This window comes from Salvelinus namaycush, chromosome 7, assembly GCF_016432855.1.
Source record: "Salvelinus namaycush isolate Seneca chromosome 7, SaNama_1.0, whole genome shotgun sequence".
NCBI classification, from domain to species: Eukaryota; Metazoa; Chordata; class Actinopteri; order Salmoniformes; family Salmonidae; genus Salvelinus; species Salvelinus namaycush.
Genome location: NC_052313.1, coordinates 18432695 through 18450941, shown reverse-complemented (window position 1 = coordinate 18450941; position 18247 = coordinate 18432695). Strand labels below are relative to the sequence as shown.

The 18247-nt window shown below is 42.2% G+C and overlaps 1 protein-coding gene across 2 annotated transcripts; it reads right to left on the bottom strand.

Annotated features, from left to right (window-relative positions):
• Positions 1–1003: 1003 nt before the first annotated feature.
• LOC120051055 (polyadenylate-binding protein 2-B-like) lies at positions 1004–16703 on the bottom strand. 2 transcript variants are annotated; one of them, XM_038997674.1, is made up of 7 exons: positions 16235–16703; positions 14459–14567; positions 12659–12726; positions 12295–12401; positions 10998–11085; positions 10214–10368; positions 1004–2476 (listed from the first exon to the last, which is right to left on the bottom strand). In XM_038997674.1, exons 1-7 carry the CDS (start codon positions 16379–16381, stop codon positions 2437–2439), a joined length of 714 nt encoding a protein of 237 aa, XP_038853602.1. In that variant the 5' UTR covers positions 16382–16703; the 3' UTR covers positions 1004–2436. The 2 variants fall into 2 exon arrangements, with proteins under 2 accessions (XP_038853602.1, XP_038853601.1); XM_038997673.1 differs by having other exon boundaries at positions 1197–1565.
• Between the last annotated feature and the right edge of the window lie 1544 nt (positions 16704–18247).

Here is an 18247-nt window from a genome sequence, read left to right as displayed (position 1 = left end):
AATAGGCTTAGCCTAAATCATATTTACTTTCTATTTTGCAGCTCAGGCGGTTATTCTAGACAAGGCTCTTCTGTGTCTTAATAGTATCATTCTCATAGGTAATTTGTTTAAGACCCAAGCCTATACCATCTACTGGTATAACGTCGTTATGCAATGTCGTTCTAAAACAAGCTCTAGCCTTATTTTGAAAATGAAACCGGAAGCTGCAAAGCAACTAACGTTAGCTTCTACGCTAAAGTTGCTTGATTGACTAGCTAACTTCGCCTAGCTACGTTCGGTTCATGTCATTTGCAGATGCCACATTCCTGACGTTTGTACGTATAAAAATTAAACGAGTAAAGGGAGATGTAACGTAATAATTGAACGTGTAAAATCTAAATGTTCATTCATTCATTCGTACGTTTACAGATCCAATTTAACGGTTACATTTCACGCATTGCTTTTCTTACGCTCCTAACAATTTCGGTATGTTCAACTTTTAGCAGCTATCTGGCACCATCATGTTCTGCCCAGCGTCCTCTGAGCGACACAAACGCTATTAACGCGATTCAAATGTCTGGCGACTCGTTACAACTTCAGTTTTATGCACGACATGATTATATTCGTGTGTAATCAACAAAAGGTGGTATTATTGTATTTTTTCATGTTGAGAGATCTAAATCCATCCGAGAACATCACAGCGAGATTATACTAATTTTGCTACAAACGCTAGGGTCTCCCGTTTCATATGCGGTATTGTAAACGGAGTGGCGAGGATCACAGGCAGAGGAAATTGGTCCTTTGTCTGGATACGACAAAATGTGACGTGACGCATTGCAAATGTAATTTCACATACTGCATCTCAGATTAAAGCGGAGAACGGCATGTGAAGCGGAACAACCAGGGCCTTAACGGAGAGCACAGAAATTGATGTTGCGCCATTCAGATCTCCCTGTACACAAACATGTCGGTCTGAACCGGTCTTGGACCGCTTAAATCAACTCTTGGACAAAAATCAAACATGTCATTTTTTACAGTCTTTATTTTTTTTCCTCTAATTACAGACTTATGGGTTAAAAATAAAAAAGCTAAACTTTTTTTTTTTTTAAACCCACTCCTGTTTCCAAAAACCAAACCCCTCCACACAAACCCACCCCCCTTAAAATAAAAGCGCCACTCTTTTTAATTACTTTAGCCCCTGTCCGAAATCAGGCCAGGGCCCTAGTACCCCCCCCCCCCCCCCACCCCTTCTCTGGTCCCATCTTTCTCACTCTCCCAACTAAAACAGCTGCTGCCATCTTGACATTAGCTCTCTATAAATATGTGTGGTGGTTGGTTGTGTAGTGTCTGCACAATAAGTGTGTGGGCCTAGTGTGTGTGTGTGTGTGTGTAAGACAGCTCAACGCTTGTTGTAGTAAATGCCCCCTGCGGTAGCCCTGTGATCGCCCTGACCCCCTCCCCCCCACACAGACAGGATGGGGTGAGTGTGCATAGCAGGAGCAGAGAGAGAGAGAGACCCTGCCGAGACATTGGGGGGCGCCGCGGCCACCGGAGCAGGGGTTGTCAGCCTCCACTGGTCCTGAAACCTGAAACGACAAGAAGTGGTCTAATATACAGAGAGAGGAGAGGGGGAGAAAGAAGAGAGAGGAACATGGAGAGGTGAAGGATATGGAGATGAAGTGAAGGACAAATGGGAGGAGAAGCAGCACAGAAAGGCAGAGGGGTGCAAGGAGAAAAAAAAAGTACCAGACCCACACAAAAAAAAAGTAAAGTTGGCAGAGCTCTGGCCATGCTTTCTTGGGGTGAATGCCATGGGCTAAAAGGAGATTACATTTATTTACCCACTGAAAGGCAATCGCTGTCAGAATGACCAAATGCTGGAAGATACTGAAAACAAGAGAGCATGGGATGGAACCAAAGGGAGATGGTAACAAAAGTAATGTGTTAAAGGATGGGGCAGGGTAAGTGGCAACTGGTCAGAGAACAGAGAGACAAGGGAATATGAGAACTCCAATATCAACCTAAAAAATAAACAACATTTTTGCTATTGGAAGTTTCACATGTACGGTACATAAAAAAAAGCAAAAAAGATTGACTTATCCTCGATGTTTGCTTTTCGAATGTAAGCATTTGGGGGCTGTGTTGGCTGTGACCCTCACACCCAGACAAAGGAGACACATCTGCAGCCTGAGATAACATCTTCTCAAAAGAAATGCCACCAAATCTCCCCAAGGGCCATCATATACCTTACCAGGGTGACCGCACCAACTCCGCACACGCACGCTCACACACAATCGCACACTGCGGCCAGTTTGTCTGTCCAGGATATATTTATAGATATTTTTTTGTCTTTTTTTGTCTTTTTTTCTTCTCAGGGTTCCTTCCTTTATTGGGGGACTTTTTTCATTCTTTTTTTGTATGGGGACAAGGAGGTGATAGTAAGGGGGTTTGGGGGTATTAGTAAGGGGAATACCACGATGTTGTTCGCCCTCGGCCCCTGGAAAAGAGAGAGAAAAAGAGGGTGAGTTTCTTGGCTTAAAAAGACAGACACCAATTTTAGGTGTGAAGTGTGTGTTTGTGTATGTGTGCAGGTAGAACGGGGGCCTGGTGAGATCTCAATCCTTCAGGTAGACTGGGGGGGTGCATAAAGATTTTAATGTATACCATCTTAATGGCATTGTGCCTTTGATAAGTGTTGAGTTACCACAATTTCATTTAAGAATAATTGACAGTACAGAAAGAAGCCGAAACCAGCTTTGTCAACAGTAAAATGTGTAATTCTCAGATTATACAGGACTATAAAAATAATAGTAGGGGTGTGGGGACAGTGAGGCACTCGCTCTCCCTCTTTCTCTCTCTCCTCTTTCTCTCTGTGAGAGCAGCTCCTGAGGTCGCTGTTGGGAGAGAACCTGAGAACAGCAGCCTCCAACCCACCTCACAAACCCTCCCAACAGAATGACAGACACACTAGAACAGTCCTTCACATGCTATAGGACAGGCCACATTCATCTCCAGCATGCAGACAAACAGACTTGACTGACCCATTCTCCTGACAACCTGGACTGGACCATCAAAAAAAGACACACAGCCAGCATCAAAATCACACATTGCTTTTCCATTCTCACACATCACCACCGTCAGACCCAGGCATCCAGTGCCCACAAACACAGGGGTTACACTAAAGCAGAAACCACTGGTTAGAATGCTGAAGTCAAAATCAGGCTGCAGGAATGAACCCTCCATTCCGGAAGTGAAGGCAGTGGGTGGGACTGCCTTGCCAAGTGTATTTGATGCACCAATGTGTAGTTAACAATCAACCACTCCTAGGTTAGCCCATCTCTGGGTAATATGTATGAGCGCAACCTGGTCTCAGAGAATTTCATATTATTCTGTACATAAATTAAAGATGCTCCATTTAGTATGATATGTTTTGTACGTATTAAATTTGTGGATGTTCATCGCCCATTTCGTATGATGTAATTCGTAACATACAGTACCAGTCGAAAGTTGACACTCATTCCAGGGTTTTTCCTTAAATTGTTTACTATTTTCTACATTGTAGAATAATAGTGAAGACATCAAAACTATGAAATAACACACATGGAATCATGTAGTAATTAAAAAAGTGTTAAACAAATCAAAATACATAGATTCTTAATAGTAGCCACCCTTTGCCTTGATGACAGCTTTGCACACTCTTGGCATTCTCTCAACCAGCAAATGTATGATATTACGAATTATAGCTAGTGGCTAACGTTAGCTAGGCTAGGGGTTAAGTTTAGGAGTTAGGTTAAAGGATTAAGGTCAGCTAAAACGGTTAAAGTTATAGCTAACATGCTAAGTAGTTGAAAAGTTGCTAATTAGCTAAAATTATCTGTGATGAGATTTGAACTCGCAACCTATTGGGTTGCGAGACGTTTTTGCGATTTATGTATTATGTAACCATATTAAAAATGTAACATATCATACTAATTTGAGTGTCCCGGTTTTACGTTTACTATATTATGTGTAGTCTATGAGACCAGGCTGATGAGCCATCTATCAGAGTGCATGGAACATGAGATTCTGACTTCACCAAAATCATTTCCAATCACATGTCATCCTACTAATTGTCTTAAATAGGACTTTGCAGATAGCATATTTTAGCGGGACACTTTTTTTTATTAGTGATTGTTCAATCATATCAGCAGCTCCCACAGAGGGGGGACAAATAAGGTACTACAGATGACCAGCTGATACCATTAGTCTAGGGGAATGGAAAGGTTGGTCCATTGGTCAGAATCTCATTGCATGTCAGTTGGTGAGGATGCTCATTTTGATTGCTCTGCAGCCCTCTCAGTCTCTCAGCAATACATATTGAACAGGACATGGGCCCAGAGACAAGAGCTCCACCGTGAGGCCCACTGAGCGCTCAATGAGTCATCATGGGAACCCCCCTCTCACCTCACACTGAGAGACACAGCAGGACACACACTCCAGGGAGACACACCAGACTCCCAGTGCACAGCGCTTTGATCCACTCCAGGTTTTACATACATAGGGGGTAGGCTTTTGTATGGATTGAAAGCAAATACAGATTGCAGGGATGTTGCTTTGGAAAGGTCACAGGCAAAAGACGGCTCTGGAGCAGCTACACCAGGTGAACAAACAGGATGGATATATTCTATTTCTCTGAACACAGTGTCTCCTAACAGTGAATCATTAGAACATCTAGTTAACTGAGCGGAAAAGTACAGCAGGAAAACTAATACTATATGAAAACAAAATCAGACAAGTCACTCTTTGCCTGTCACCTTTTTAAGCATTAATGACCAGCACTGTGGGAGAGATGCTCACTCACAGTCAGTATGTATGTATACATAATGTATGTCCAAGTCGTACAAAGAGCCTGCCACGCATACATGTACAGCCTGGGAGGATCGCACTGCCGTGCACTGAGAGTTTGGCTGCCTCCTCTGAAACGGTTGTAGGTGGCGCATGCAACAAGACCGCTCCACACCGACTGACCCATTTGACTCCCTCCACCAGTCTCGCTTACCTTTCCACTCACCATAACCCCACTCTAAAAGGGAACCTCTCCTCCACTGTGCTCTGGATACACACCTTCACTGATATTGCTGGAATGTTGTTCAGCAATGCTAGCCAATGCTTCAGTCCCCTCCCACTACAGGCAGGCTTATAGACGTTCAGTGCCTATAGAAAACGTCTATACCCCCCTTGGATTTCTTCACATTTTATTGTGTTACAAAGTGGGATTAACATTTTTTAAATTATAATTTGTCAATCTACACAATATAATCTGTCAAAAAGCAAAATTCTAACCTTTTAAAGATGAAAATTAAAACACTAATATAACTTGAAATGGACAACACCTTTGGCAGCGATTACAGCTGGGTACATTTGAGTCATTTAGCAGACACTTATCGAGAGTGACTTACAGGAGAAATTATGGTTGTGCCTTGCTCACGGGCACAGATTTTTCACCTAGTCGGCTTGGGGATTCAAACCAGCAACCTTTCAGTTACTTGCCCAACCCTCTTAATCACAAGGCTACCTGGGTAAGTCTCATAAGAGCTTTGCTGTATTGTGCAATATTTACCCAATATTATTTTTTTATTCTTCAAGATCTGTCAAGGTGTTGAGGATCATGGCTGGCCATAGACTTTCAAGCTGATTTAAGTCTAACTCAGCTACTCAGGAAGAGTCATACTTCTTGGTTAGCAACTCCAGTGTAAATTTGGCTTTGTGTTGTCGGTTATGGTCATGCTGAAAGGTGAATTCCTCTCCCAGTGTCTGGTGTAAAGCAGACTGAACCAGGTTTTCCTCTAGCATTTTGCCTGTGCTTACCTCCATTAGGTTTCTTTTCATCCTGAAAAACTCCCCAGTCTTTGCCAATGTCAAAATATCCATACCATGATGCAGCCACCACCATGTTTAAAAGTAAGGCATTTACTCAGTGATGTGTTGCATTTGCAGTTCAGCCAAAAAAAAGCATTCCTTTGCTGTGTTTTTGTTGCAGTATTACTTTAGTGCCTTGTTGCATACATATGCATGTTTTGGAATATTTCACTCTCATTTAGGTCATTATTGTGGAGTCACTACAATGTTGTTGATTCCATCCTCAGTTTTCTCCCATCACAGCCATTGAAATCTGTAGCTCTTAAAATCACCAGTGGCTTCATGGTGACAACCCTAAGCAGTTTCCTTCCTATCCTGCAGCTCAGTTTAGAAGAATGACTGCATCTGGGTGGTTTAATACAGCATAATTATTAACTTGACCATGCTTAAAGAGATTAAATGTCTGATTTGTTATTGTTACCCATCTACCAATCACTGCCTTTGTAGTTAAATCTGTGCATGAAATTCAATACTTGACAAACCTTACAGATTTATTGGGGACAGAGGAAGGGGTAGTCATTAAATTGTCAGCCCCTATTATTTCACAGTGAGTCCATATAACTTATGTGATTTGTTAAAGGTGGTACATATGATCTTTAAAAATATTTTTTGCATTGTAATTTCAGAAAATGTCCATAATATACTGTATCTGCAATAATAGCGAATCACAACGCTGTGAAACACTGATATTCTCCTATTGATTTCTCCTGTCGGAGCAGCGACAGTTGTCAAAATGTGAAAACATAAAGTCGGAACAGTTATCTAGTGGAAATCGTCCTGTCATCTCCTAGTTGCAAAAATAAAATGCTAAATTTTTTCCCGGCACTGGGTACATTTCAGGTCTGCTGAGTGCAAACTTGAACGTTGTGAAAATTCTATGCAACTTCCGCTGTGCAATTACTGTGAAAACTTAAGTTGTACCTGCTTTAAGTTACAGTTTTAACAGTGGCCAAGTAGGCTACTGGATCATAATGTAAGCCTACAAGAGTGGCCTACAATTTTTTTTTAAATTACAGAAAATTGCATCCCATAACATTTTAACATGGAAATAGCTGTTTTATCATTCAGCATATATATATATATATAAAAAAAAATATATATATATATATATAAAAATATATATATATATATAAAAATATATATATATATATATATAAAAACTTTATTTTTTTTCCATAGTGAATTAGATGGTGCAAAGATTCCGTACAATTTTCAGTGCTTGTTTTGTCACAAACTGAAATTGAGCAAACAGCAATGTTCCCTCTAAGCTGTGCGTGGGTGCGCAGCTCCCCACAGACTGCTGCGCTGAAGTAATCAGCCCGTGCAGAGAAGCACGAGATTGAACTACTCAACTTTTTAGAGTTGAACCCTTTTAACACTATCAACGTTTCGCTCTACTGTGGGAATTGTGCTTGACTCGAGGCCCCAATATTAGCCACTTTCAATCTAACATACCGAAAACAAAACAAACAATGCAAGACTTAGTATGCAAAACTATCTGTGCAAGAGATGTTCTTGTAGGTAGTAGAGCGCATTGGCGTAGGATTCTATTGCAAGGAACTCCCAAATGGCGCAGCGGTCCAAGGCACTGCAGTGCTTGAGGCGTCACTACAGACCTGGGTTCGATCCCAGGCTGTGTCACAGCCAGCTGTAACCAGAAGACCCATGAGGCGGCGCATAATTGGCTCAACGTCGTCCGGGTTAGGGGAGGGTTTGGCCGGCCGGGATTTACTTGTCCCATCGCGCTCTAGCGACTCCTTGTGGCAGGCCGGGCGCCTGCGAGCTGACTTCAGTTGCAAGCTGGATAATGTTTCTTCCAACACATTGGTGTGGCTGGCTTCCGGGTTAAGCGAGCAGTGTGTCAAGAAGCAGTGCGGCTTGGCAGGGTCGTGTTTTATGACACATGGCTCTCGACCTTCACCTCTCCCGGGTCCGTAGGGGAGTTGCAGCGACAGGACAAGACTCACTACCAACTTGATATCACAAAATTGGGGTGAATAAAATATATACACTGCTCAAAAAAATAAAGGGAACACTTAAACAACACAATGTAACTCCAAGTCAATCACACTTCTGTGAAATCAAACTGTCCACTTAGGAAGCAACACTGATTGACAATACATTTCACATGCTGTTGTGCAAATGGAATAGACAAAAGGTGGAAATTATAGGCAATTAGCAAGACATACCCAATAAAGGTGTGGTTCTGCAGGTGGTGACCACAGACCACTTCTCAGTTCCTATGCTTCCTGGCTGATGTTTTGGTCACTTTTGAATGCTGGCGGTGCTTTCACTCTAGTGGTAGCATGAGACGGAGTCTACAACCCACACAAGTGGCTCAGGTAGTGCAGCTCATCCAGGATGGCACATCAATGCGAGCTGTGGCAAGAAGGTTTGCTGTGTCTGTCAGCGTAGTGTCCAGAGCATGGAGGCGCTACCAGGAGACAGGCCAGTACATCAGGAGACGTGGAGGAGGCCGTAGGAGGGCAACAACCCAGCAGCAGGACCGCTACCTCCGCCTTTGTGCAAGGAGGAGCACTGCCAGAGCCCTGCAAAATGACCTCCAGCATATAATATAAACAGACAGGGTAATTTTTTCACACTCACGGAATGTGGGCCTACATTGAACACCACACATTGGCTGCTACTGTAGGCTGAAACAGCTGTCTGAAACTAGTGGTCCAAACCGCAATTTTCAGTTTTGTTCCACCAGCTTCAAAACACTAATAACTATATTTTTTGTAATTGAAAATATATTTCACCCGCCATTTAAAAATGGTACAATTATTCACTACACTATTCACTGCTAGTTTTCTCACACAATCTGAAATTGAGTGAACAATGTAGAATTTTAGAATCCAGGAAATGACAGAGCCATTTCCTCTAGATAACGCAGCCCAAAGTCAGAACATTTTGACAACACCTGCTGCTCTGGCGGGAGAAATCAATAGCTGAATATCACAGCCAATCACAACACTGGCGGGTAAGTAACACTATCATTCCACTATTAGCAGCAGATATTATGGACATTTTCTGAAATTACAACGCGAAAATTCCAAAAGCCGTGTGGCTTAGTTGGTTGAGCATGGCTCTTGCAAAGCCAGGGTTGTGGGTTCGATTCCCACGGGGGCCAGTACAAAAAATAAATGTATGAAAAATGTCCGCGCTCAATACTGTAACATGCTGACCACACCGCTCGTGTCGCGTGCTCTGCAAAATAAATGTACACATACATGTTACTCAATCATTGCACCCACACTGCTCATGAGCGTCTGCATGGCCAGGTGCTAAAATAGAACTATGTTCTATTTGTGGCGCTCAGCAAGTCCTGCCTCTCCCATTTCCTCATTTGTTTTTAGGAGCATATACCCACATGGGTGATTGAAAGATGAACTGAAGTCCACATTCAGTTCAACTTTGTGCTAATGCGCCGTAAAGTTGGTTGCCAACCGCCATATAAAGTCCAAAGAAGAAAAAGAAGCCTGAAGGAGGAGAGATGACAAAAAACTAAATTGGGTTTACCGTTTTATCTGTGGATGAATTGTCAGAGTAGAGGACCTTGTGCATTTCAGGTATAATAAACAACCCAATGTTAATATCCCAGTACAAATTAGCTAGTAACAGCAAGCTAGCTAGCTAAATTGCCATAAATGTTTAATGCTTTTCGACCTGTCCCCAAATTAATATTAATTAATATATGATATTTCAACCTGCGTGCCCTGATCGCTTCTGGTGTGGGGGGACAAAATCAACATGCAGGCGTGCGTGCGTTTTGGTCAGCATATAAGTCGCTCTTGATAAGCGCATCTGCTTAATGACTAAAAATGTAAACATTTAAAAATGTTTATTAATTAAAATCCTGTGTAGCACCTTCAAGTAAAATTTTAATTCTGAACTAATTTAGGTTTGCCTAAACAAAGGGGGTGATTAGTTCTGCAACAACTATATTTCTGTAATTTAATTTTTTATTCCTTTGTAAAAGTGTAGAATTTTATTTTCACTGACATTATGGAGTATTGTGTAGATCAATGAAATGTTTTTATTAAATCTATTTCAATCGCACTTTGTAACAACAAAATGTGAAAAGATTAGACTGGTGTAGACTTTCTATAGGCACTGTAGAAGGGGGGGGGGGGGGGGTGCTTCAGGCTTTACGGTGTCCTCACTGCCCACCATCTCCCTCTCTGCTCATCAACACTTCCTCCATAATCTCACTCAGCAACTCATTCTACTGCCCTTCAACTCACTCGCCCTCACTTTTCCATACTATTCCCCTCCCCCAGGTAATGGCCAGCTGTCTCTCAGTCTCAGGGTATGAGTGTCCCGGGGTGCTCACCTGAAGGCCCGTCCTCTGCCTCTGGGCGGTGTGTAGCCACTGTAGTACCGTGCGCGCGACGGGTTAAAGTTCCCTCCTCGTGAGCGGAAGCGGGCCCGAGGAAACCCGCGGTCTGTGGTGCTGATACCTGGCCTGTTTGTTCTCTTCACACCCACCTGGCAGGATCAAGACAGGGGAAACAGGAAACCACAGGTTAGACAATAGCACAGGTCCACAGAGTTCAGAAGGGCACAGGGGTCAGTCCCATTTAACACCCAGTTAATGTAGGAAATGGAACTGAAATTCAATTCATACAGCTAAATTGCTCAGAATTTAGATTTTCCCCATTTCTTTAATTTATTTGAAAAGGAATTGACTGACAGTAGCTAGGTTTCCATCCAATTGGCGACAGATTTTCATACAAATATTCTAAAATCTGCATAAAAACAATATACGCAAACCAGGGACTTGTTTCCATCAAACTGACTTGCTGCAGACAAAAAAGGCTGTGCGTGATGATGTCGTGCAAAGGCGCATCAAACTCCTCACCATGCACTTTCATCACCCTGGGAAGTTAATAACTTAATTAATCTGTAACCTAATAAACTGTAGTCATAGTGGGAGGACCACACAGCATATCACGTGACGCCCAAGTTTACTTCAAAATTATGGTTATTATATCAATATTTGGCATAAATATCTGTAGTTTCCATGACAGGCGTGACTTTTTCCCCCAACATGTACTTTACTCGCATAAAAAAGGTTGGATGGAAACCTGGTTTATGAAACAGTGTTGCGTCCTCACCTTAATCTGCCTTCCTCTGAACAGAGACTCGTCCAATGCCATGGCCGTCCTCACAGACTCCTTGTCTGAAAACTCGATATAGGCAAACCTGCAACAGCAGCAGAAATAAAAGAGCGTCATGAAGCACTAAAATCACAGAGCACAATTCACTGAAAAATCATGGACACCTCTTTTCAATAATTCCCTAATAATGAGAATAAAATGTGTGATGAGCAATAGTTTAGCAACCTGATCATCATCCTAACTGGTTTCTCATACACAAATACAAGCTTTAGAAAATAACCCCAGCCTATTAGAATAAGCAGTTACTTTCAATTAACTAAAAGTAACACTACTGAGACCTGAATCAAACAGAATAATACTAGCTAGTTTAATTGCATTACTTCAAGTGGAAAGGGAATGATAAAAGCTTTTATACTAGTCATGAATTGTACACCTGTGCGAGTGGCTATAAAATGGACATAGGCACTTGAGTGAGCTAGACCACCATGTCAGTAAAGAAATCCTCTGTGCTGCAGTCCGAGTCATCTCTCTATAGAAAGTTAGGGCAATGCGGTTTCAGTCTTTCGAGAACGCCACTTTCTCCTCCTTAGCTGTTGCTAAGTGATAGACACTTCTGCATTGTGCGGTTTATTTCTGATAGTTTTCAAAAACCTATGAAGATGTCAAGTGAATGCAGATATGCAATTTGCTGACAACCCCCCCCCCTCACCACACTCTGAAGGTCCAACCAAGCAAGCACCTACAGACTAGGTCTATGAGCAATGTGACAAAATAAGGGGTAGGCTGAACACAGATCTGTAACCTTACATTTGGGAATTTCAGCTTGTATCTATTCAATAATGGATTCATGCGAATCAGTGGCAAACGGATCATTTAAATATTTTTAACCTTTAGTTAAACAGGAAAATCCCATTGAGATAAAGGCCTGCATGTACAAAATCATTCAATTCAAAACATGATGATCAGACTTGTGAGCATGTAGATGATCTTGAGGCTGAAAGTCTTCTTAACTCTAGATCACACTGCTCTAGATGACTAGGACCATGTATTTACGTACCTGTGAATAAAGGTGCACTACTTCTCTAACCCGCACATAGAATGTAGGCAATTACCCTCTGGGATGCCGAGAGGGTATAGCTAGTAAAATGGTGTCTACACAATCTTTAGGGTGGAGGCTGTAAACGTCTTATTTACTCTAGATTGACTGATAGAAGAATGCTGCATAGTGTACTCACAGGTCTGTAAGTGAAAGAGCACTACTGCACATGGAGGGAATGAGGGTGTAGGCATTTACCCTTTGGGATGCCCTGTGAACTTGTCACACAGGATGGTGACTCTGTTGACAGAGCCGCAACCGTGGAAGTGGGCTTCTAGCTCCTCCGCCGTGGCGCCGTAATCAACCTGTCCACAGAGAGGGAGAACAGTGAGATACCGCTGACACAGTGGCTAGTCAAATCCACATACAGAATCAACTCAGAGCCAAACCCCAAATTGAGGTTTTTGCATTCAAAGTAGTGTGAAATCGTGCATGATGTCAATTTGAAACTCTGCTACACTCATCATATGATAGAATCACCTTGAACACCTAACCAGGTGAATTCCACATTCACCCAAAATAGAAACACCATCTGAGGTTAAGGAGAGGGTTGAAGCCTTACGTTTCCAACATAGATAGATCTCGCGTCGGCTTCCATTTTCTCCTCGATGGACATGATGACGGGACCGGCTAGAGAGCAAAATTGAGACAAATTTATATACACTACACTATATACACTCAAAAGTTTGGGGTCACTTAGAAATGTCCTTGTTTTCCATGAAAACATACATGAAATGAGGTGCAAAATGAATAGGAAATAGTCAAGACAAGGTTGACAAGGTTATAAATAATGATTTTGAATTTAAATAATTGTGTCCTTCAAACTTTGCTTTCGTCAAAGAATCCTCCATTTGCAGCAATTACAGCCATGCAGACCTTTGGCATTCTAGTTGTCAATTTGTTGAGGAAGAGATTTCACCACATACTTCCTGAAGCACCTCCCACAAGTTGGATTGGCTTGATGGGCACGTCTTACGTACCATACGGTCAAACTGCTCCCATAACAGCTCAATAGGGCTGAGATCCGGTGACTGTGCTGGCCACGCCATTATAGACAGAATACCAGCTGACTGCTTCTTCCCTAAATAGTTATTGCATAGTTTGGAGCTGTGCTTTGGGTCATTGTCCTGTCGTAGGAGGAAATTGTCTCCAATTAAGCGCCGTCCACAGAGTATGGCATGGCGTTGCAAAATGGAGTGATAGCCTTCCTTCTTCAAGACCCCTTTTATCCTGTACAAACAAAGCACCCCCAGACCATCACATTGCCTCCACCATGCTTGACAGATGGCGTCAAGCACTCCCCCAGCATCTTTTCAATGTCTCACGACTGTTCTTTGTGATCCGAACACCTCAAACTTAGATTTGTCAGTCCATAACACTTTTTTCCAATTTTCCTCTGTCCAGTGTCTGTTCTTTTGCCCATCTTAATCTTTTCTTTTCATTGGCCAGTCTGAGATGGCTTTTTTTTGCAACTCTGCCTAGAAGGCCAGCATCCCGGTGTCTCCTCTTCACTGTTGACGTTGAAAATGGTGTTTTGCGGGTACTATTTAATGAAGCTTCCAGTTGAGGCATCTGTTTCTCAAACTACACACTAATGTACTTGTCCTCTTGCTCAGTTGTGCACCGGGGCCTCCCACTCCTCTTTCTATTCTGGTTAGAGCCAGTTTGCGCTGTTCTGTGAAGGTAGTAGTACACAGCATCGTACCAGATCTTCAGTTTCTTGGCAATTTCTCGTATGGAATAGTCTTCATTTCTCAGAACAGACTGACGAGTTTCAGAAGAAAGTACCTTGTTTCTGGCCATTTTGAGCCTGTAATCGAACCCACAAATGCTGATGCTCCAGATACTCAAAAAGGCCAGTTTTATTACTTCTTTAAATCAGCACAACAGTTTTCAGCTGTGCTAACATAATTGCGAAAGGGTTTTCTAATGATCAATTAGCCTTTTAAAATTATAAACTTGGATTAGCTAACACAACCATGCCATTGAAACACAGGCATGATGGTTGCTGATAATGGGCCTCTGTAGATTTTCCTTTAAAAAATATATATATTTATTTTAAATCTGCCGTTTCCAGCTACAATAGTCATTTACAACATCTACACTGTATTTCTGATCAATGTGATGTTATTTTAATGGGCCATTTTTTTGTGCTTTTCTTTCAAAAACAAGGACATTTCTATGTGACCCCAACCTTTTGAACGGTAGTGTATATTTGGAAGGGTTTGATATTAATTCATCTCTGTCTTGTAGCTGCTCTGGAAACTTCTGTGAAATACAAAAATCATTCGGTCTTCTCAAACAGTAATTTTTGGGAGACATGTTCGAGGCACCTTATCACTTTCTTCCCAAACAAACTCACCTGGTGGAGGGCTAAGATTCATCTGTTTCTCCACCTCGTTCTGTAACTCCTTCAGCTTTTCTGCTTCCTCCTCCATCTCTCGCACCCGAGCTTTGATCGCCTCCAGCTCCTGATTTTTTTTTATATATAAATCAATACATCAATAGCAACACCCACCACACTAGTCGGCAGACTTGACAGACACATCATGGGAAGAAAACAAGAAACATGTACTAAAGGAATGATTTTATCGTATTCATCCATGCCGTGCAAGCGCATGACACACTTGGCAGTTCAGTAGCCTAAGATGACCCTGTTCCTGCACTGGCTGCTGAGTGGAACAGGCTCGCAGCACATGACCATCGGCCCGGGGTCTTTGTATCAGGCTTCACCATTCATTTCACAGACTGCTCGCTCAGCAAGGATCCCCACCGCCCCAGTGATGGCCAATAAGACGGTGGTGCCATACATACTGTTGGGTGGTATCCCTTATTGGGTTCAGGCCTCCTTGACATTGCTGCATTGCAGCGCAATGGGAGTTGCTCCAAATCCATCCTTCACTACTGACACTATTTGCATTGCAGGTTAATCCATTCCAGGTCTTGGGGATGTCTTACATGGCCCCATTGATCATAACAACCAATAGACAAATTCAACAGCTTCGACGGGCTTCAAGAGGAAACTACATGGCTTATTTGATTTGGTGATGACTGACTGCATTTTGTCGCATATTTAGTGTAGTCTATTCCCTCCTGAAAATATCGAAGGATGCTAGCCCAGCCCTAAAAAATACCGCACCCCCAGTCTCGTGCTTACAGAATTTCTTTCGAACACATTCTATGCCAAAGACCACGATCACACATGCATATACAAATCAGAAACATTCTAGATAACATTTAAATGCAAGCCAACAGCTTTAATTTGAGTATTTTCAACCCGCATCTTTGCACACTACCACACAGTAATATCCATAACGCACTAATTTATCAAGAGATAATATCTACTTATAATAGTCAAAATTACATGTTTAAAAATGTTTGCGTTTCGCAAGTCATTCAATGCCTTTACTGAGAGAATAAACATGCGTGTCAGGTGCATGTCTGCAACATCCCAATTATTAGCTAGCCAGTCAACTACCATTAACTCGTCGGCTCCCTCCCACTAACGTTTTATCCAGCCCAAATATCCATTAATCCCTACTACAACAGAGCAAGTGCCACACTTTTCTGATAGCATTTTAGCTATATAACAGTTATAACAGTTATATAACAGATAATAAGTCAAAACATTAAAGCTTTTTTACAAGTCATCACTTAAATTCACGGAGTTGACGATCATGTTCCGTACGCGCATCAGCGCTTCCATTACAGCAGCTGTCAGCGTATGAGAAAAGAAAGGAGGCGTGTTTACCGTGAGCTCTCGCAGTGTCTGCGGATGGACTCGCAATCCGGCGGCTAATGGCGGCCTGTCCTACCCTCGCCCCTGTCTACATCTCCGTCTTGCATTTTTGCGACGAATACTTTTCCCCCACTAGGTCGACAGTACTGGCGCAGAGAAACTACCAACGCTGCTGCGCCAAAATGGCCGCCAAAATCACGCATGTCACCACACATTTCTACTGAGCCTCAATGTCGGATATCAACCAAGAGATTTAAAAAAAGACACCACCGGGAATAAAAAATATAGCTGATTGCAGCTTAAAATAACGTGCTTACACCCGCAATCTCTATCGTACAATACACATGTATTGTCTCAATTTGAGTGAGGTTTTGGGCATAAACTATGCCCTTCACTTACCGGGTCCTCGATCGCGGCCTCTCCTTCCTCTAATCCAGGTTCCTCATCGCCAACACCCGGGTCTTCTAGTTCTGGGTGCCCTGGGTCTGAGTCCAACAGGGATTCTTCCGTCATCCCTGAGTCCATTCCGTTACCGAACTCCGCCATCTCCCAATTCCGGTTTATCCGACGCGCCTCGTGGCTTAAACCAACGTTACAGGCCCCTACTCACACAGCGGGAGTGAGTGGGGCGAAAGAAAAAAAACGGCGGAAATCGCCGCTTAGCAAAGTTAAAACGTGAAATAAAAGGCCAGCTTCGACTCTAGCCACTGTCCGAACGGGTACCAACTACAATTGCAAAGGCTACTTCAGTTGTGTGTGTGTATCGACGTTTCAGCGGAGAGCCTAACGTTAGTTGATTTACATTAAGAAATATACATAACATAAAAGATTCTCTTCACGAGTGCTGTGTCCTCAGTTCAGAAATGGAAGTCGGGGGTGGAGTTACGTACTGCGGGCGTAAACTCGCAATCTTATTACTCAATTAAGCATTGTAGACACACCTTCTACCGTCTTTCGTTGTCGTCTATTGGATATATGGCAGCACATTTATGCATTCTTACCAATTTCGCCTTACACTTCAAACTCTGATTCGATTAGAAGTATGTCAATCACAAAGCCCACCCAATTTGTCTTTCGACCTATGACTGTATTTTCATTAATTCTCTGCTACTCCACTAGCACAGATAGAACAATGAGACAGATATTTCACCGGATGTATAAATGTGAAGCATCCGCTTGGCATTTGCACAAACTACCAAATCTGGTATTGAGAAAAAGCCCAGTGCCCGGCAACGGGAAAGATGGAACATTCTACAAAATTTCTCATCGATTAAACGTTTGATCTCATTACAGTTTTCTGTTCCCAAAACTAGAATATGTTATGAACAGAGTAGACTAAGTCTTGTACACTTTACCCTTTGCCAATATATATTTTTAAATCACGTTAATTAGAAGGAGTGCAAAGGCGAATTGAGTTATTGCACACGCGCACTTTCCCACCTCCTTGCTTGTTCTGCCCACTGTGACTAATTATTTCCCATTGGAAACGACAGGCTGTGGTCTGTCTTGGTTAAATTATATAAATATTTGCTGCTAGCGTGACACCTTCGAGTCAGGTAAATCCACCTCAATCAATGACCTATCTTTGGCAGCAATACACACTTTCAATATTAAAATAATAAAAATGATAACAATTCTCAGAAATGGTGGGGATTGATGTTACTGCAAGAAAAGTCTAGTGAGAGAAAGTGTTGTGAATAAAGCACATAGCTAAATGTTTACCATGTAATTTATACAGTTTGTTTTTATTAAACTACCAGATCAGGTTGGGTTACAGATTAGGTTGTAATCTAGAAAATAAATTGCTGGATGTGTAATAACTGTAAATATCTAACTGTAGACGACCAATGTATATTGAGAGCTCCTCACAGATGCAGTAGAACTATCATCAGCTTATGCTACTGCGTCCATGTGTCCAGGCCCCATAGGCCTATCCAAATGAGCTTTCACAAAGGCCCTATAGGTATCTCACCTCTGCCACCAGTGATGTACACATAAGTACTGTAATTGGGTGCTATCTTACTATCCTGCGGTCCAGAGATGAGAGCTCTACCATCCACACCAACAGCCCAGGGGCCTCATTTATTTATTTATTTACAAATCTGTGCGTAAACCATGCGTGGGATAATTTCCAAGCAAAATGTGAGATTGATCAATATGAACGTTTGCTTGTGTGTGCATAAATTTACGCACAGTCATGACCATGTGTATGCACAGTGCCAAGTGGTGAAACTGCTTGTCAAACATAGAATGGGGAAAAGGTGTTGAAAATGTGTGAAATTGTGAGAGTAGGCCTAATAATTTTTGTGAATTCATGCAACATACTGTATCTTAACAGGCTATGTATAATTTGACACCCATCAGTACATTTGTTAAGATAATAATCCATATAAAGTCAAGTATTTTGTTCAA

Bases quoted from the DNA above. Each gene is read 5' to 3' on its own strand.
- LOC120051055 (XM_038997673.1), bottom strand. From the start codon at position 16,381: ATGGCGGAGTTCGGTAACGGAATGGACTCAGGGATGACGGAAGAATCC. The intron at 12,727-14,458 runs GTGAGTTTGTTT...TTTGCTCTCTAG, and splicing joins GAATCTTAGCCCTCCACCAG to CCGGTCCCGTCATCATGTCC. The intron at 12,402-12,658 runs GTAAGGCTTCAA...CTCTGTGGACAG, and splicing joins GATCTATCTATGTTGGAAAC to GTTGATTACGGCGCCACGGC.